Here is a 19,774-nt window from a genome sequence, read left to right as displayed (position 1 = left end):
TTTGGCCATATCGATTTGTCCATCATTTTTGAATTAACTTGTGTGATTTTTGTCTGAATGCATGTATAAAAGGAACATGCAGTTGGGAAATATACAATGTGAGCACTTAGAAAGAGGAAAATAAATAACAATGGCATCATCAAGAGCTATAATCAACTCAATTCTTGCTCTTAGGATTTTAACTCTCTTGTTATGTGCTGCCTCCCTTGCGCTAATAGTTCTTACTATGCTCCGTGGCAGCATCAAATCCGAGTTCCGTGGTATCAAGAGCTATAGGTATTTTTGGCTCATGTAAAGTAGTTTTTAAGCATGTAAATATTTTACTAATTAATTTTGCACCATTGAAGGTATGTGCTAGGTGCCGCAGCTGGTGGAGTTTTCTACTCATTGATTCAGCTTCCTTTCGCAATGTATCATGCAATCAAAGAGAAGAGAATAATCAGAGGAAAATTTCTCCCAATGTTCGACTTCTACGGAGATAAGGTCTTCCCCTCAAATTTTTAATGTTACTTTCATTGGTTTGGTCTTAATAATTTTGACAAATAAAGTGGTGAATGAAATGAAAATTGGCATTATTGCAGGTGATTGCATTTTTGTTGGCAAGTGGTGTTGGTTTGGGTTTTGGGGTGAGCTTTGAATTCAAAGATATAAAAAGAGGAGAAACCTTAGAGAGGGGCTATATTGCAAGTGCTCTGCTGTTGGCTGGATTTATAACTATGGCTTTACTTACTATTCTTACTTCCATGAACTGCAAGGCAAGAGGCTTCCTAGCTAGCTAGACTTCACAATATATAATGGAAAAATAAAAACTCGATCCTATTAATTTTTTGAAAAGGTGAAATAGTACTTTTTGTATTTTTCTCAATAAATCTCTGAAATGATAGAAATTTATTATCGTCGTTGTTATTGTAGTTGTTGTTGGACTAGGACATGTATGTATATGATTTTGTATGACCAAAAAAAAGTATAGGAGTCTAATGTTCATCCAACTATGAAAATGTACCACCAAACCAATGTGGTGCAGCTAGTGAGCTTCTCCTTCCTCAATCACGTGGTTTTGATTTCGAGTCTAACGATTCCCCCGTATGAGTATTACACGGCAAGAATTTAAATTAGTCGGACTCCAATATAGATAATAAATATCAGATAAAAAATCAATTCTTTTTTTTTATATATAAAAATATTCTTTAGTGATTCAAAAATTCATATAAATCACTAATTCCTTCAATGTAACCATCATATACATATGATTATATCACGTAAATTCATTCGTCTAACTATAAGTACGTTAATCACACCGTCTAGTTAAGAAGGAAACTAGACAAACACTCGACTATTCTTCCCATGACAATGAATCCATATAAGAAGAGGAATTTCATCCAACTACTACTAGAACTATAATCACAAGCCTTAACATATAAATAAAACAAATTATTTCATTTTTGTATTAGTACTATTAAAAATCACATTATCCCAAATTAATAAAATAAAAAACGAACTCTTGAATCGGCCCACCATAGAGATTAGGCTCGGTCCAGGATCAAGGCCTAAATCAAAGGGTCGGATCCGATCCGGCCCGACGTATTCAGTCAAATCCAACACTCAAAAGGGGGACTGTAATCATCGATCAATTACTCCATTCTCTGAGCTGCGATTACAAAGAGAGGAAGCGTCTTCTCCGTTATCAATGGAATCCTCAGAGATAACTGAAGAGGAAACGGTACCTAATGTGAGTTTTTCCCATCTATCTCTCTATATTTGAATTGGTTCATGATTACTTAAATCATCACTGCTCCTTACTGTTCTTCTTCTTCTTATCTTCTACTTGATGGATTCTCCAATCTGTAATTACTTGAAACCCTCCACTCCATTCCAATTTGTTTGTCTGATTTTGACTTGGCACCTAGTTTAAGAAAGCAAAGAACACTTTTGATCATGTGTTATTAAACTAAAAGATCCATAAAATGTACGAAAATATCCAAACATGCTGTATGGAAAGTTAAAATTAAAGAGTTACTGAAAAAGGAGATTTTTTGAAACGGGCTAAAAAAGATTTTAAATGGACTAGAAAGAAAAGTAAGAGAAACAAATTGAAACTGAGGGAATACTTTAATTTCCTCAGTGAGGCACTCAAAAAGAGTCGGTTATTTGATTGGGAATTTGGGATCTTTACATGATCGTTTTAAAGTTCTAATCTTGTTTTCATTGAAGAATTTTCCATTTCCAATGTAATTATCTTCCTTGTTATTCCTGTCCCCTGTACCCTGCCAATGCTGTTCCATTGATATTCTTTTTAATCTAAAGTGTTTATTTCCATATAAGCTATAACTTAGCTTATGGGTGCAAAGTATAGCCAGTCCCAAATCCCTTAAAGGGGAAGTGTTGCTGTTGGCTGATGCCAGCATACAACTAGCTAAACTATGAAGTATCTATATATGTGAGGCTAATCAGTTGGGAATTGATCTCAACTGTTGGAACTGTCGGACTACTTTATTTGACTTATCTTGGTTTTGCTTAGCTAAACTGATCTGTTTGAAATCTCTATTTATCTCTATATGTATATCTTTTTTTCAGAGATCTCAGAAAATGGCCGGAACTGTAAACTGGGGCACTGCTACTGTAATTGGGGTATTTGCTGGCCTTTTTTATGGAGGTAGCAAGGAGGCTGCTGCTTCTATTGTTAGTATCCCTTCCCTATGTAACTGTTATGTTGTGTTTATTGATTTCCTGTAATTGCATTTTGACTTAGGAAGATAAGTTGGAGAGAGGAAATGCTTAATGTGAAGCTTTAGACAGTAGTAATGTTACATTGTCTAAATAGTAAATGGGATTTTAAACTACACATTTAGGAGTTCAAATAAATTTTGATTATTTTTTTTATAAAAAAAACAGAAGAAAACTTGTGGTTTTCTTAAATCTGTCAGAACTTATTACCTTGTTAACCTTGTATACGTGTATCCTCTTCTACAATTGCATCGAAAAGGGGGCGAAAAGAGTCTATTTACCTTTACAATATTTCGGATATATCACGGTGCTATCTATTCATTAAAAGATCCATACCCTGAGAGAACTGGACATGATAATATTTTAATCATCCAGCTCGAGCAAGAACAAAAAGAACCAAATGAATCCATATCCATCTGTATAAGGTAGATGCCCCTTTGAAGAAAATCTGATTTCCTGCTGCGTTTTTCCAGAGGTCTGGAGGAAAGCTGCAACTAACAGGATTTCCTAGTCCTCCCTTTCCAAAAGGAAGAGCTTGAAATTCTTTTCTTTCTGCGTGGATGGTTCCTCTAGTTTTAATAGGACTTTCTCCTCTTTTAACAGAGCAAGGATGCTGAGGTGATGTTAAAGCTTGGGAGCACACCCGATAAGCGGGAACAGTATCGGCTCATGAGAGATGCTATGGAAAAAAGATTTATACGAGTCACTCGTGGCTCAATAGTTGGCGGATTACGCCTTGGAATGTTTACTGCTGCCTTTTATGGATTGCAGAATCTTCTTGCTGAAAAGCGTGGTGTGCATGATGTTTATAATGTTGTTGGAGCTGGTTCTGCTACAACTGCAACATTTGGTCTAATTAGTGAGTGGCAAAGTTTGGGTATCAGATCCTCTATCAGATTATCTCCTCCCCCACTCACTCTTCGTTTTTATGATTCCAGTGCCAGGATCACTCCAATGGCGTGCGAGAAATGTGATGTTGGGTTCTGCTTTGGGTGCTGCAATTTGCTTCCCTCTTGGTAATAGAATGTGACCTGCTTACTAATACAAATCTATTAAATTTCTCTGTACTTGCTCAAAGTTATTAACCTTATAGTATTGTTTTTTTTTTGAAACTGACCTTATAGTATTGTTAATGCTACTAAAACTTATAACTTAGTAACTTCGGTTAATTGTAGATGATTTAGCCTATCATCTCTGCTAAGGCAGCCTGGTTTCAAATTATGAGGATTTCATGCACTTATGTATTCCTTAAGCATGAAGAATCATGTGAAGTAGGACAAACCTGTGGGTGGGCTATGGTTTTTCTTTATTAAAAATAAACTTACAGCTTTACTAAAATAAATTTGTTCCAACAGGGTGGCTTCACTTGAAGCTTGTAGAGAAAGCCAATGAAGGGACCGGGACAACTGATGGCAATGAAGTGAAGGGTGGTGTAGCTGATGCAATTGAGAGACTTGAAGGGCACTTGAACAAATAGCTTTAGGTGTTGTTAAATCCACATGAACAAGAATCTGATCTTTTCTTGACCTTGTTTGATGGGTGATATTAGCAAAAGAAGTTGATGGAGGCAGCAAGATGAAAACAGAAGAGGTTTGAAGCAGACATCTAGAATTGTTCCCTCTTCCCCTGCTCTGTTCCCAGTCACGGAGCTGTAAAGCTTGCTAACTTGGCCTTCATGCTTTTCGTTTGGAGGGGAATTCTCCCTGTATTACATTATAGGATGGTTTTGATAGGTTGTGCTCTTCATAAATACGTGAAAAGAGTGTGGACCAACGTTTTGATGTTTTAAAAATAACCAAAAACATGGAAGAGGATGTGGTGCAGGATCATCTCCCCCCTTGTCAATGTTATGGCAGAAATAGTTAATAACTAGATTTTTTTTTTTTTTTGAGGATTATGGCATGTTTATTTTTCATCTTCGCCTCCTCAACTTGTCTATATAGTTGGTCAGTGGAATATCTTTTGTCAAGGATTAAGGTGTGTTGATTTAGCATGGTGGTGTCTTTTCTTTTGTCCATTATTGGTGTATCTCCAGTTGGATTGATTTGTGTTTTGTGTGTGAAAGAATCCCGGTAAGACTAGCAAAAGACTTAACTGTACATTACGAGCTCTTTTAAGATGATCAATTTTCTATAGTAAACTATCCAGTTCAATTGTTACATTTTATCTGGAAGGGGGTTCAATTATGAATTGAAACTCCACCCATATTGGTCAAAAGAAGAGAACAAACTACCTCTTTCACTCCAACTGCTTTTCCTTTGTTTGCTCCTAAAAACTTGACTTAAATCATTTTGAATGCGAAATTCAGACGTCAACAATTCAAACTAATACATATTTCTTTGGTTAGTTTATATTGAATGAAATGTGACACATTTATCACCCAACTCTTTACATTTTAAAAACTTTTAGATGCCCAAGACCATCAAATTGCTATTTAAAAAGGTACATTACAGCGTAATGAAGTTTCGTATCATGTGAAGTAACACTCATTTTTCTCAACCAATTTGCTATCAAAAAAACACATTACATCATAGTGAAGTTTCCTATCATGTGAAGTAACACTCATTCTTCTCAACCAAATTGGCCTGGTAAAGATATTCTCTTTCTGCAATGCCAAAGTAGCATAACAATGATGCCACCAATACTTCTCCTAGGAACTCCAATTCATGTACTATGGAAAGTATCATGGTCTCGTATGTGGATGCAGCTTTGAAAAGCTCACCACTCTGGCTGAGAAACGACATAGAAACCATTTGGCACCAAAACTGTTATCACAATTTGAGTGAGTGGAGCATGCGAGCTCCACTCAGATAAGTTTTGGTACACATTATAACTTATCATTACCTGTAAAACAATGGCACTACATAATTCAGTTATTGAAATTCATTGAGGGAAGACGACAGAGATAAGAATAAAAGAAATAACTTACGCTCAACATCATTAGACGATGTATTTTCTGGTGCCAGATTTACTGTCCTTTTTGCTGACTTAGCTGCAAAATAATTACCCAACCATCAGTTTTTGTACAGTCAACCATGGAAAGTGTCCTTAGGACATATCAGTACTAAAGAACTCACCTTTAAATTTTCTTTTCTTGTTAGCCCTCCTCCTTTTTCTCTCTGCTTGTGTCAACTCTGTTTCTTCTTTAACATCTCCTTTGCCAGTAAATACTTCCTCGGGAGCCAGCATAGCTGCATCAGAGACCGCCACAGGTGCAATCTACCATAGAACAATAATATGAGCAAATAAGCTTGAGCAACGATGAATTTATGCAAGTATGATAAGTTAATTTGAAGATAAGAAGTGTCTACTTATTCAGGTCAACTCACCTCTTCCATTGCAAGTGCAGGAACATTTGCTTGTATAGACATATCTTCTATGACCTAACCAAGTTGAGTCATGGAGAAGTAAAATGAGACGCACTGTTTAGAGATGAGAAAAAGCTCGCTAAATGTACATTGTTATAGTCATACCGGTTTTGGAGTGAAGTGGAAATGAGACAAAGCATCCAACTTCAAGCACAGTTTCTTAAACAACATAGTGGCCTGTATTGACAATCAAAATAGAGCATACTCAAAAAAAGTTGCAATCAGGTAAAGCAATTAAGACCTTATTCATCCCTTCCTTCCCTCCTCCACACGCTACCCCTTAAACTTTGAAGTTTAAGAGAATTCCTCCTCCCCTTTTCATGCTGTAATTTGTTAGAAGTTTGTTGACATATTTACCCAACAATTACATTCCAATAGATTGCTCATAATATTCAAACAGCAATAACATATTTCAGGCTAAGGTTATATGTTATAAAATAATGCATCAAGTAGTCTGACATATGTATAAGAGGTACGTAAGACGAGGCAAATAAAAGGGGTCAATGACAAAGTTAAGCAGCACAAGAACCACTCCTCCTGATATAAAGAAGAGGGCTGGATTATAGGTGAGTGATCAAACACCTCTTTTTTCTGCTCATCTGAGAAGGATAATGCTGTTGACACGAGGCCAGTCTTCTGGACATATTCCTCCTGCAAAAATATGTAATAAAGTGCCAAATAAGATAAAGATTTCCTTTAGAAGTTTGTGAATGATGAATATAGAGAACACATATTTACAGCAGTAATTGCTGCCAAAAAGTATCTATCTCCTCGAGTAACATGAATACAGGAGCACTAACCTCATAAATTTCGCCGAGTCCCTTTTTGCTTTTATTGTCATCCTGCAAATTGATAAATCAAAAAGAAACATCAAACCATAGCATCGTTAATAACAGCTATCCACTTGAGATTAGTATAGAATCCACTTGATTGGACAAGTATATATTTTTACATATAGAAACAGTATTTACCAGTTCTTTTGTTTCTCGCGGTGCTCTGGATGGCAAGCTAGGAGGCTTCTGAACATCATCATATCGGCCCTAAACATCACAAGCTGGGGTCAGTTGCTGGTTATACCTTGTTTCATCCACACTCAAATGTTGGCTAGGGTGGCAGAGAAGAAAAGTAACAGATAGAGCAATAGCAAAAGAACAAATTACACCGATATGATTATTCCATCTGTAAGGAGATTCTTTTTGATAAAGTATGACATACATCTGTAAGGAGTTTCTATAATTTCCACGCACTTTGCCCATGAAAAAAGAATCACGCATATGCATGAGGGAGCGTGTTGAGAATATAATTGACTACATAAAAGTGTGTTCTCTCTAACAGCTTAAGCTTTTAGATGAGATAGTCACACACACCAACAAAATGTGACACTCTTTTCAAGTGCAATTTTCTAAAAAAAGAGCCTAGCGTTGTAGTTGAGCGCACAAGCCTATCTCTACATGTGAACCGAATTCACCAAGAAGTCACTAGCAAACACTTCTCTAAAGAATAATTCCATTCCACTTCTTCAAAAGTAAAAGAATACTTCCATTCCACATGAAGATTGCCCAAATTCAGTAGCAAGGAACTAACTTATTATTAACATTTGCATGGTCTAAAGAAAAAAAGACTTAGACATTCGCAGCATAGCGACAAAAGAAGAATATTCACCTCAATGATACGTTTCTGAATCATTTCTTCAAGTGTTGCAGTAACCTCTTCAGTGATTACAGGGGCAGGTCTCACATTGTGCTCAAAATCCAGATCAACTTCCAATGCACTATTCTTTGGCCTTCTTGCAGCACTTACCTGCCAACAGAGATTGTTCACATACAGAACTAAAGATGCCATATGTGGTACATATAGCTAATACATGTTGACGAATGAGTGATAGGGAAATATAAAGGAAGAGGGAACAATTAGAAAGGAAAAGATTTATGAAGATAGTAAGTAGCATCTACAATGAGAGAAAAGAAAATTGTGAAATTAGCACAAGAATACGGGGATAACCGAGTTTCAGTTTTCATCTTGGATCTGGGCTTGTGTATACATGAACGGGTGTTTCTTCGAAGAAAATACTTAAAACAAATAAGGGAAATATGAAAGAGAGATGTTACTTCTCCTTGCATAGTCCAGGACTTCTCTTCCAAATTTGCTTTCTCCATATCCTCAATTGTAGATCGGAGTTTCTTAAGCTCCTTTTCATGGGTAGAAAGGCTTCGCTTCTTCTAGAACAGAAGAAGAGAACAAATTAGACAGAGGAAACATGTATAGATCACTTACTCATTCATCTTCATACACTTTCCAACTGAAAGGACAGAAAGTACACTACCTGATTGTCATCATTATCATCAATCATGTCATCATTGGTTCCCAGGTCATCTGATATATCCGATAATTTAACAGTTTTCTTCTGTCCAGTATCCTTTTTCGAACCAAAGAAGTCCTCATATCTGTGTATCATCGAGAAGGTTTGAGCGAATTAGAAGTGTCAATGTTTCGGGTAACATAGTTTAAAACCTCATTGTCATGTATAATGTGATTGACATTCCATGTAGAGGGGTGAAAAATAGTGAAAGAAAACTGTTGTGGGACAAGTGCAGGGTGTCTTATTATTAAGCTAAGAACAGCAAATATGGAATGTGATTCTGCAAGGTTTCAGCCCATTTCGGAAAATTAGTACTTGGAGATACTTAAATAAAACTATGAAACTTAATTAAATGGTAGTACCATCAATGACAGCTGATTAGTACTGCAATGAAATATAGAGGGAGAAAGAAAGCAAAGGCTCCTCTGATATTAGCAAACCAGAGAGCATCTTCATCCAAGATCACTAATCTAGTACTAGTTAACTGTCACAGTGACATAATATAGAATACAGTTGCCCGGGAGGCAGAAAAAACACCCTGCAGCTGCAAGGAAAATTCTGAATGACTACATAAAGACAATGTTTGAGCTTCATCGGAGAGCCTAATCACATAGTCCAGTCCTTCTCCGCTTAAGGCAATATGGGAAATGACACTCAATCACCCTTCACAACCAAATCTATTATGCCTAATTGACATCAAAGATGCTACCTAATGGACAATAAGCACCTCAAGTCTAGAAAAATAACCAGAAGAGTCTAAAGTGCCTTTTAGTCAAATTGACTGAGACATATTGCTTTCCTATCCCCTTGAGATCATTGAGCTAAGACCAAAACTGCAAATTCTTCTCAAACTTCGATAGCTAAATTTCATGTTTTATTTTCCATAGAACACTAAAAGGATTAATGAGTACATGGAGAAGAAGACAGACCTGGCAATTTCTGCACCTCCATTTTCATCATCTTCATCATCTCCGAGGCCCATAAACCCAAGCTGCAAAAACAAGATAATGATAAAAATGAATGCTTTATCAAAGAAACACAAATCTCCAGTCACCAATCTACTTGCAATCATGATTAACTTAGGCAAAATATCTGAACCACCTTATGACAAAACATAATCAACCCTTATTTTCAAAATCAAAGAATTCTTACCTCATCATCTTCCTCTTCGTCCTCGTCATTGCCTTCTTCACCATCTTCTTCCTCGTCCTCATCCTCATCCTCCTTTTTTTTGTTACTTCTTATCCTCTTGGTCTTTCCCTTCAACCCATACTCCCTTGCCTCATCATACTCCATATACTCCTCCAACTCATTTATCTTGAAAAACTTATCTTCCACTCCCCCTACCCCACCATTCTCTTCCTCCTCCACGTCTTCACTCTTCTCACCATTATCACCCTCCTCTCCTTCCTCTTCCACCTCTTCCTCCTCCTCATCATCAAAATCATTCATATCTACATCCTTTAAGTCCTCACTTTTTCCATCCAATGCCAGTTCCTCTTTTTCCCTCTCTAAATTACTCTTTTTTTCACTGGTACCTGAAACTAAATCTAAAATCTTCGAAATTTCTTCCGGTTTCTTCTCAAATTGTCTGATTTGGCGACCGAGGGAAGAAAGTAAGGGCTCAGATTGAAGGTCAATTTGCTGCCATATTTGCTCGGCATCAAAACTATCCGTCAAGAGCTGAGCGAAGGGCGACTTCGGTGTGTAGGGTTTGATAGAAGAGTATAGGTATTTGGAAGCCAATCGAGCTGCTTCGGACAGGTCCGGTGTTGCTGAGAGATAAAATGGTGGTTCGGTTGATTTAAGCCGCCGGAGGGCCATAACGCCGCCAGCATTTTGGCTGTCGTCGGTTGACATAGAGGAGAATGATGGTGTCTTCTTCTTCCCAACAATTAGAGGTTGTAGGGTTTAAGAAAGGTTTTATGTTTTCATTTTATATTTTTGAGAAAAAAACCTAAATAGTCCTTTGTGTTTGGGTTATGGATCAAAGTCATCCCCACACTTTGACTTAAATCACTAATAGTCCTTCAACTATGACAAAACACTGAAAGAAATCAACAAGAACTTATAATGTATTGTAAAATGGATATCCACATAAATATATTTTGTGTTGTAAAATAAATGTACACACAATATATTTTGTGTTGTAACATATATGTACACATAATATATGTTGTATTGTAAGATAGATATACACATAATATACCTTGCATTATAAATTAGTTATTCATACAATATATTCGGTGCCCAAATATATATATGATCAAATAAATTTCTATATAATATACTTAGTGCTCAAGTATATACATGTATATATATCCCACTTCTTGTAATAAAGAAAGAAGGCAAAAACAAGTAAAAAGAAAAAATACTGCACTTGATATTTTTTTCATGTATCTTTCTTCTTAAGTTTAGTACATTATACTTAGTTTATAACATCATTTGAATATTTTACAACAAAAATAGAATAAAAAAGCTATATAAAAGAAAAAATTAACTATAGTTCATCCATTTTTGAAAAAATCATTAAGAAGAAAAAAGGAAGTGTCGTTCGCCCAAAAATGGGAGAACCCTTAGAATTATTTTATCTATTGTTTATATTTGGAGAAGGCGAACGTTAATGATGTAAAAGACAGCTCGCCTATTTTTGGGCAAAGTGTCTATTTTGGTGTATGTTTTTAGAGAGAGTCTGTTTTGATATAGTGTGTCAAAAAAAGTGTTTGTTTTGACACACTCAAGAATAACTAGTTATTATTATTGTTAACTAGTGAATCCTTATAAAATTATGTGTATTTGGAAATTTGTAATTACAAATATTTTATTTATAAAAAAAAACATTGAGATATGAGATCTTTCAATGTAGCTTCTTAGGATATTTTGATATTTTGTTTATGCATTATGTTGCGTTCATACGATAAGATTGTATAAAAATTGAGAAAATTTTAATTACAATTTGTAGAGTTTTTGTGTTAGTAAATTTCTATTAATAAATTCAAATTATATATTTAAATAAAATTTTAATTTTATATCACAATTTCAAATCTATTATTGTTTGATACATGAGTGTTATATTTGATTTGACTGTTAGATGTATTTATTTTTTCCTTTTTTATTCAAGTGTAATAAAATATACATTTATACAAGGAGCGACTCAAGAATTTTATCTTCGTTTCTCTTTCATCTTTCGTGCTCATCAAGGTCAGTTTTTTCTCCCTCCATCACTAATTTCAACTGCTACTCTCTCTACTTATCGGAAAATTGAATTAAATTCAACGCCGTCAGCTGAATCAGGCGAAAATCTTTAAATTCTAACTCAATTATAAAAATAAAATAACATTGTATCTTTATATGCCCTAGATGTCAACGGAAAGCAGTAAATTCGTTATTCCTTGTATCGATTTTGGATAAAAATGTTTATTTCTTTTCCCTGAATTTGGTGGATTTCGTTTAATTGAGTGTGTAATTTTTTTATAGCTTTTTCATTGGATTGTTGTAATCAGATGAAAATAGGAGAGGGGACAGAGAAGATAACTTCTTCTATGGTCACCTCTCCTTGTGATCCACTGGACGATGAGTTATTGCAAGGTAAATCCTATGCACTAAAGCTCCCATTATGCGCGGGGTCTAGGGAAGAGCCTGATCACAAGGCTATTGAAAAGGGATTAGATTTATATGGAGGCATGGATGAGGGGGAGTTTATAGATATGGGTGAGGAGTGGAATGGAAAGGCTACTCAACTGCAAAATACAAGTGAAAATTGTGAGAAATTGTTCATATCAACAAATTCTTGTGAATCTGCAGAATATAAGAATAGTGAACTAGTTGGAAAAGAAATCGAAAGCTTCGGGATTAGTGCTGGTTCATTGGAAATCAAATCTATGGAGATTGATGATGGTTTGGAGTTCCATAGGGATGTTAAAGCAATGGGAGGGAGTTTGGAAGGATCAAGCTTGCAATCTGGTGTAGAAATCAGTGGAGCTGAGTTTGTAAGATGTTCCGATGAAAGTGAGATGTCGTCAAAATATGAACATTCAGATGGTGAGGACTCAATGTTTGGAGGAAGCACTAATGATGAGAAGAACTTTAATTCTTATTTTGGAAGAGAGGTACAACGCTCTCTTGAAGAAAATGACAAGGATGAAAATAAGTTGGTTATGGGTTCGGCAATAGCCTTTGGTTCGGATGATTGGGACGATTTCATGCAGGAAAATGGAGAATTTACTCTCTCTTCAATGTTGCATGAAGAACTTAAGCCTGAAAACCAGTCAACTACTAGAAGTGAAAATGAATGTTCGAATATTGCTGCTACCGGTGTTGTTGAGCAATCTAGTGTAGGTTTAGCAATTCCTAAAGAAGAGGACCTTCCAAGTAATCACGACCAAGGTTGTGATAATTTAATCAACTACCTTACTACCTGTTCCGTGGACCAGTTGAGTCTTTTGAACCATGGTAAATCTGATCATGTTGAAGATGAGAACATCGTGCTTATTACAAATAACCAAATTCAACACATAAATGAATCAGCAAAGTTCCTTGAGCAGTCTTGTGCTTTCAAATTGTTTAATCAGGACAAAAGTCCCCAAACACAAATAGAAGAAGTTCCTATCAAAGAGGATCTAAAAATTGAAGGCGATGAATGGGAAGTGAAACATCAAGGTGCCTATAATGAGAAAGTAATTCATATCCATGATGATCTTGTTTCCAGAGAAGTGGAGCTAAAGCACAGAAGCTTATTGTTGGACCCTTTATCTCATCCTGATCAAAATGAATATCATTCATCTACAGAACCTTCCAAAGATGTAAAGTTAGAACTATCTGCAGACCAAAGCTCATCTACATCATTAGCATCAGTGACTAATGATAATACAAATGCTATAAGTACCTCCCTTTCAGTTGGTTGCTCTGAATATCATCTTGCATCTAAGGTAAAGTATTGACAAATATATATATAAGGATATTGCAAGATTATATATTTTACATGATCTCGGTGAAGTTTACAAATATGTACCATGTTCTCCGTCAAACAGATAAAAATTGGCATCTTTTGCTTGTTTTGCTTTTTCTAATCTCGTAGCTCCTTTGAACTGTGAAATTTAATTGGCGGCCTATATTACTACAGTAACTAAGCATAGTCATTTCACATTGATTTGTACTCATTACATATATCTATCTGCTAGGTAAAAGTCTTTTTCCTGATTTTATCTTCAGCGATGAGTTGGCAGAAGCATGCCACGAAATGTGAAAATACTTCTTGAGGTTCTTCATTGAAAATCCATAAATCTGAATTCATAAGGGTGAATTTGCAAGCATGGGAAGTTATTGTGTTTCTCTAAGAGTGACTCCTTTACATGCAACTTCTCTTCTTTCACCGCATGTAGTAATTATTTGATTAAACAATTTGACTTTTCTATCTGAAATCTATGCTTATTTAACACAGTGTATTGAGTAGTTTATTTATCAGGTGTATCAATTAAACCTCCACCTTTGCCAGTGACTAGAAAATGGTGGATAGTATATAATTTCCCGATCTTTGCTTATGTATAAGGAGCCAAATACAGAAGATAAATAAAGTTTCTTATAATCCAACATATAAAAATCTGCAAGCACTGCGACATGTTTGTGTAAATCTGGTTCAATGTATGAAAAAGGATCTGTCTGCTTGTTGAAAGGAACACACTGTGAGTTGAATGTCTTAGATGTTGAGTATTGATTATTAAGAACTGATAAAGACCGGATTCATGAAATTGTAGCTACTAGAAAGAAAGGCTTGCTTAGATAAAGAAGATTTTAGCGTCATAAATGATAAAGTGCTTATTTATATGCTGTGGAGTTGAAAAAGAATTTTTGATACTTTGACTTATTAATTTTGGAGTGCCTTTATGTTGGAACTTCTCGAGGGTCCACTTATTTTCATAAACATTGTCCCTCTTGGAACACATACTGATTCTTTCCCAAGTGCAATGACTTTCAGTGACTTCTGCTATTGTGCTTATGGACCTTCTGTTTGGATTGTCAGGGTCCTTTGGTTCATGTTTATGTGGCATACAGATTGAAAGAAGAAATATATCGTTTGTGCATAATTTTCTGAATGGTGGTTATTGCTGACAGTACTTATTGCTTTCATGTTGGTCAATTTTTGTAACTTACTTTGGTGTTAATGAATCTTTCCCCATTTCTACGTACAAGGCTCCTTCTTTTGATGCTTTGTACTTTCTCTTCCTTTTGCAGACACAGAATCTTGAGTTAAATGAATTATATGATGAGCTTGTTCATGATATGGAAGAGATATTACTTGAATCTGGTGAATCTCTTGGATTCAGTTTTGGTAACAAGATTTATCAATCATATATACCACTTCCTTCAAGAGATGGTGGTTCTACTGCTTCTACTTCTGGTACTGATGATGCTTATGCTGTAATGCAACACCCTCTGAAATTTGACAGGGTGGAGGTCATTGATACAATACAGAAAATAGGGGATGTTTCACTTAGTGAGAGATTAGTTGGAGTTAGAGAATATACTGCATACAGGATAAGAGTGTGGAGTGGCAAGGATAATTGGGAGGTTGAAAAACGGTATCGTGAATTTTCTGCTCTCTATCGTCGGTTGAAAAAGTTATTCGCAGATCAGGGAAGGATTCTTCCTCCTGTCTGGTCCTCTGTTGAACAAGAATCCCGGAAGGTTTTCGGAAGTGCTTCTCCAAAAGTTGTTGCTGATCGAAGTGTTCTTATTCAAGAGTGTTTAAATTCCCTTCTCCAGTCAAGGTTTCCTACAGGTGCCCTCAATGCTGTAGTTTGTTTCTTATCTCTGTCTAAGGATCTTCCAGATTCTCCAACTTATGATTCAAATGCACTTCAGTCTCCATCTACTTTAAGAAGCAGAATCAGAGAGAATGTTTCCAGCTTGGGGAAGACTATTTCCCTCATCGTAAATAAAAGGCCTTATAAGTCGAATAAACAGTTACTAGATGAACAACATTATTCTTGTGCTGGTTGCTACAAAAATTTTGACGATGGAAAGACTCGAATACAGGAACTTGCGCTGACTATGGGGTGGGGAAAACCTCGTTTCTGTGAATATAGTGGTCAGTTGTACTGCTCGTCATGCCATACAAATGATATGGCCGTTTTGCCTGCAAGGATTCTGCATCTTTGGGACTTTAATCAATACCCAGTTTCTCAGATGGCTAAATCTTATCTGGACTCAATCCATGACCAGGTAATGATAAAATTTTCCAATCAAATTTGACTAAATCTCTGTTCCTTTCCATTCTTTCTGACCGAACAGGCATGCATTATGTGTTTGTATATATATATGTATAATTAAGCAATTTAATGACACTTGGTCTTGTTTCCTCATCTTGCATACCAAATATCTTTCTGCGATCCAAAAGGTGGCAACCAAGGGTTAAGTGGTCAATGAAAGTGGGGATAAAGGCCCTGGAGACCAGGGATTAAATCCTAGCAGAGACAAAAAAGCATAGAACTTGGTGAATTTTGCTCATCTACCTAAACCTTTAAAGTTACATGATACGTAGATAGTAGGTACCCGGTGGATTAGTCAAGGTGCGCGATGGCACCGGAAAAGATAAACAACTAGGTTTCGACTGGGTTGGTAATACATATAACCTGCTGCCGTCATAGGGAGAATAGGCATTAAGCCCCAGCTGTGGAAATGCTCACGTTTTCTTGCCTCCCCCTGTGCTGCAGCCTCCTGCATCTCTTACTTCTGCTCCCTTTTCACTATGATTACATGAAAGAATTGTAGGACTTATGTTTCATTCTTCTGCTCTTGCAGCCAATGCTTTGTGTCAGTGCAGTCAATCCCTTGCTGTTCTCAAAGGTCCCAGCTCTGCAGCATGTCACAAATATCAGAAAAAGGATAGGAACTATGCTTCCATTTGTTCGCTGCCCGTTCCAAAGATCCATCCACAAGGGAGTTGGATCTAGAAGATATCTTCTTGAAAGCAGTGACTTTTTTTCTCTTAGAGATCTCATAGATCTATCCAAGGGAGTCTTTGCAGGTTAGCCTGCAAAACGAAACTTTATACTCATGATGCTTGGACACATGTGCCGTCTTGTTAAAGTCCTAGCAGATCTTGTCTTTGCTAGTGATTTGTTACTGTCTTTCTTTTCCATTTTATTTTTGTTGAAGATTATTTGATATTTTACAGTTATACACTAGCTTAGCCTCCAAGTGCTCAAGTTGCCATAGAATTGTTCCTAAACTGTCCTGTTTTCTTTATTTTGTCCCTACTCTCTCTCTAAATCATAGCAGAGCCAGACAGTACTATTAATCCCTTCTAATTTACAGTTACCGTTGCTTTCCAATGAAATATGAATGTTACTACTTCCTGATCGCCAGAACATAGAAAAGAAAAATAGGATAAATGAAGGAAAAGATGTTTCTTTAATAGTTCTGACCTTGTTTTCCATGTGGCAACATTATTGAGAAAACTGACTTATGTTTTGGTCTGGATGGCTATATGACTTCAAATGCAGCCTTACCAGTTATGGTCGAGACTATCTCAAGAAAAATTCTGGAGCATATAGCTGAGCAGTGCCTTATATGTTGTGATGTGGGTATACCATGCAATGCTCGGCAAGCCTGTGATGACCCCTCTTCTCTCATTTTCCCTTTCCAGGTTGGCAGGGCTTATCTTGTTTCATTTACTGATATCTGTTTCTTATGAACATCCTGTTTGGGAAGCTGAAGTTAAACAATTATACTTTTCAACCAATCTGCACTGCATGTTCCAAAAGAATTTAGCTCAAATTCTAAAAGTTGTTACTTTTTTTTTTTGATAAGGTAAATAATTTTATTGACCTAAATGTTTAAACTGATGTAATTGTCCACTTGTCCTTCAACAGGAAGAAGAAATTGAAAGATGCAAGTCTTGTCAATCAGTTTTTCACAAGCATTGCTTTAGGAGGACATCAAGTTGCCCTTGTGGTACTCAATTTAAGCCGGAGCAAGAGGGAAATACAAGTAGCGGCAACCAGAGTGAGAGCAGTGTGGGGAATCTTTCCTTGGACTTGCCAGGACAGAAGGCAGACCTCAGTAAGGGGCTTTTTTCTAGAGTATTCTCGAAGGTAAGATCACTGAAGTCTAGCGAGGGTGGAGAACAGCGGCCCGAAGATAAGAGTACTGTTATTGTAATGGGTTCATTGCCTCTTACCAACCTCTGAATATTCATCCTTGTATTTTGCGTTGCAAGAAAATCATGTGAATTGAAGCTTGTGCTTTAGCTAATATCTGTAAGAGTTGCCTATTCTTTCTCTGTCTGTGTCTCTCCGTCTCTCTCATTTGGTCCTTTTGTATTTCCCTTCATTTGACATGTATTCTTTTGTAATAATGTATCAGAAACAAGGGGGATTTTTTCTTCTCTTCATGATCATTTTCTTCTATTACAGCGAAAACTTCTGATATAAACGAAGGGCATTATACTTTTTGTGAAGTTCAAGAAGCTCAGCTAATTCAGCATTCTTTGGTTTTGCCAATACATCACGAGTCACGATGTCACTTCAGTTTGTATGTGCAACTAATACTACTTATAATTGTCTTTACTGTATGGACTATGCACTGAGGAGCTTTTTTATTCTATCATTTGTCTATGCCTTTTGTTTTGGTTTTGGTGTTGAAGTAGTGTCTGCATTTCGTCATACCACAGTACAAGCAGGGAAATGAGCAAGGATTTAATATAGGTACACTGAAAGTGTGTATTTACACTATCAATATACTTGTAACCTGCTTTATTATGAGGTTTACTAATTTCACTTTTATGGGACTAGAAAAAGAGTTTATCTGATGCTTTCTTTTGGTGTTCCTCATAAAACAGAAAAAGTGATTAGTAGCATTCCACACCTTTAATCAGTTTAGTTTTGACTGAAGATGCTTTTTGTTTTTCCATCATATAGCCATTTCCCCACTAGAAAAGTGGAAATCTTCAACAAAAGAATGGGCCATTCACTATTTATACAGATTTCATTGTCGGCATGTTCAATGTATTTAATCGTAGGGAACAAAAAGTTACACATATTGGAGTACTAATATTTAGAGATTCACCAGATTCAAAGTTCAACTCATTATGAAGCAGAAAATACAAGACCCCAAGCTAAAAGTACTACTCACATTACTTTTTGGGTTTCCCCCAAATGTTAATAAAATTATTTACCTTGTGAAAAAATATTGAAGAATATTATGGAAGAACAAAATGTAGTGGATGTTCCACTTTCATTAGTGGTATCCACTAAATGGCATGTTGCCATTTCTTCATTGCTTATCCTCTAATTTTTTTGGCTATAAATAGCCTTGGAGATTAGAGAATGTTGATACGAAATAATACACAACTCTTCTACTTCTTTCTTCTGCCGCATAATTCTCTCAACTCTCTCTTTCTTTTACTGTCTCTCCTTCTTATTAATTTGCTATGTTTAATTTGTTTTATAACACGTTATCAGCACGAGACTCCATCACTTTGAGCTATTTTAAGAAGGTAACAAAAGGGTAAGAATTTTATTTTCTTAAAATGTCGAATATCTCTAAACTTGAATTTATTGCTCTTGATATATCTGGAAAAGGCTACTCATATGAGCACTAGATGCCGAAATAGACCTAGAATCGATGACTCTGACAGACACCATCAAAGATGACAATATGGCATCTAGTCAAGATCGTGCCAAAGCCATGATATTTCTCCGACATCATCTTGACGAGGGATTAAAATTACAGTACCTCACATTAAAAGACTCCCTTAAACTATGGAAGAATCTAAAAGAAAGATATGACCACCTGAAGTTGGTCATCCTTCCACAAACACGTCATGATTTTAAAAATATAACTGAATATAATTCTGCCTTGTTTAGAATTATAGCACAGTTAAATTTATGCGGAGAAGAAATCACTGAGCAAGACAAACTTGAAAAAAACATACTCCACATTTCCACCCCCGAATATGCTCCTGCAACAGCAATATCGCGAAATGAATTTTAAAAAATATTCTGAATTACTTTCTCAACTTCTTATTGTTGAACGTCATAACGGTTAATGAAAAATCATGATAGTCGACCCGTTAGTTCTTTGTCACTCCCTGAAGTGAATCAGGCAAACTATAACCAACGAGAAAGAGGTCATGGCCCCAGTCGTGGACGTGGTCGAATAAGAAATTATAATCATGATGCTTGGGTGGCACCGAGAAATGATTAGCAATATAATAAGAAGGGTGAAAAGCAAGAAGTCATACCAAAGAAAAATTCAAAAAGTATATGTTATAGATGTAGAGGTATGGGGCACTGGTCACGTACCTGCCGGTTATCAAAAC

General features: G+C 36.1%; 4 protein-coding genes across 6 annotated transcripts; 3 read left to right on the top strand and 1 right to left on the bottom strand.

The window, feature by feature from the left end:
* Positions 1–130: 130 nt before the first annotated feature.
* On the top strand, positions 131–809 carry LOC129894026 (CASP-like protein 4D1). The gene is made up of 3 exons (XM_055969518.1): positions 131–276; positions 348–483; positions 582–809. The coding sequence occupies exons 1-3, from the start codon at positions 131–133 to the stop codon at positions 777–779; spliced, it is 480 nt and encodes a 159-aa protein (XP_055825493.1). The 3' UTR covers positions 780–809.
* A 790-nt stretch (positions 810–1,599) lies between these two features.
* On the top strand, positions 1,600–4,741 carry LOC129896464 (uncharacterized). The gene is made up of 5 exons (XM_055972378.1): positions 1,600–1,729; positions 2,575–2,679; positions 3,328–3,583; positions 3,663–3,740; positions 4,080–4,741. The coding sequence occupies exons 1-5, from the start codon at positions 1,688–1,690 to the stop codon at positions 4,199–4,201; spliced, it is 603 nt and encodes a 200-aa protein (XP_055828353.1). The 5' UTR covers positions 1,600–1,687; the 3' UTR covers positions 4,202–4,741.
* A 386-nt stretch (positions 4,742–5,127) lies between these two features.
* On the bottom strand, positions 5,128–10,370 carry LOC129895898 (M phase phosphoprotein 10). 2 transcript variants are annotated; one of them, XM_055971681.1, is made up of 13 exons: positions 9,604–10,370; positions 9,381–9,442; positions 8,416–8,536; positions 8,201–8,311; positions 7,755–7,892; positions 7,064–7,132; positions 6,893–6,934; positions 6,675–6,743; positions 6,198–6,269; positions 6,054–6,107; positions 5,802–5,943; positions 5,654–5,716; positions 5,128–5,568 (listed from the first exon to the last, which is right to left on the bottom strand). In XM_055971681.1, the coding sequence occupies exons 1-13, from the start codon at positions 10,309–10,311 to the stop codon at positions 5,552–5,554; spliced, it is 1,668 nt and encodes a 555-aa protein (XP_055827656.1). In that variant the 5' UTR covers positions 10,312–10,370; the 3' UTR covers positions 5,128–5,551. The 2 variants fall into 2 exon arrangements, with proteins under 2 accessions (XP_055827656.1, XP_055827658.1); XM_055971683.1 differs by having other exon boundaries at positions 8,201–8,308.
* A 1,187-nt stretch (positions 10,371–11,557) lies between these two features.
* On the top strand, positions 11,558–17,851 carry LOC129894235 (uncharacterized). Of its 2 annotated transcripts, none has more exons than XM_055969820.1 (6): positions 11,558–11,652; positions 11,955–13,379; positions 14,683–15,672; positions 16,252–16,477; positions 16,956–17,098; positions 17,325–17,851. In XM_055969820.1, the coding sequence occupies exons 2-6, from the start codon at positions 11,955–11,957 to the stop codon at positions 17,640–17,642; spliced, it is 3,102 nt and encodes a 1,033-aa protein (XP_055825795.1). In that variant the 5' UTR covers positions 11,558–11,652; the 3' UTR covers positions 17,643–17,851. The 2 variants fall into 2 exon arrangements, with proteins under 2 accessions (XP_055825795.1, XP_055825796.1); XM_055969821.1 differs by having other exon boundaries at positions 11,565–11,652; positions 11,929–13,379.
* The last annotated feature ends 1,923 nt before the right edge of the window (positions 17,852–19,774 follow it).

The sequence above is a fragment of the Solanum dulcamara genome, chromosome 7 (genome assembly GCF_947179165.1).
Source record: "Solanum dulcamara chromosome 7, daSolDulc1.2, whole genome shotgun sequence".
In the NCBI taxonomy this organism is placed as follows: Eukaryota; Viridiplantae; Streptophyta; class Magnoliopsida; order Solanales; family Solanaceae; genus Solanum; species Solanum dulcamara.
Note: the sequence above shows the minus strand (reverse complement) of the source record. Positions and strands in the feature narration are given on the sequence as shown.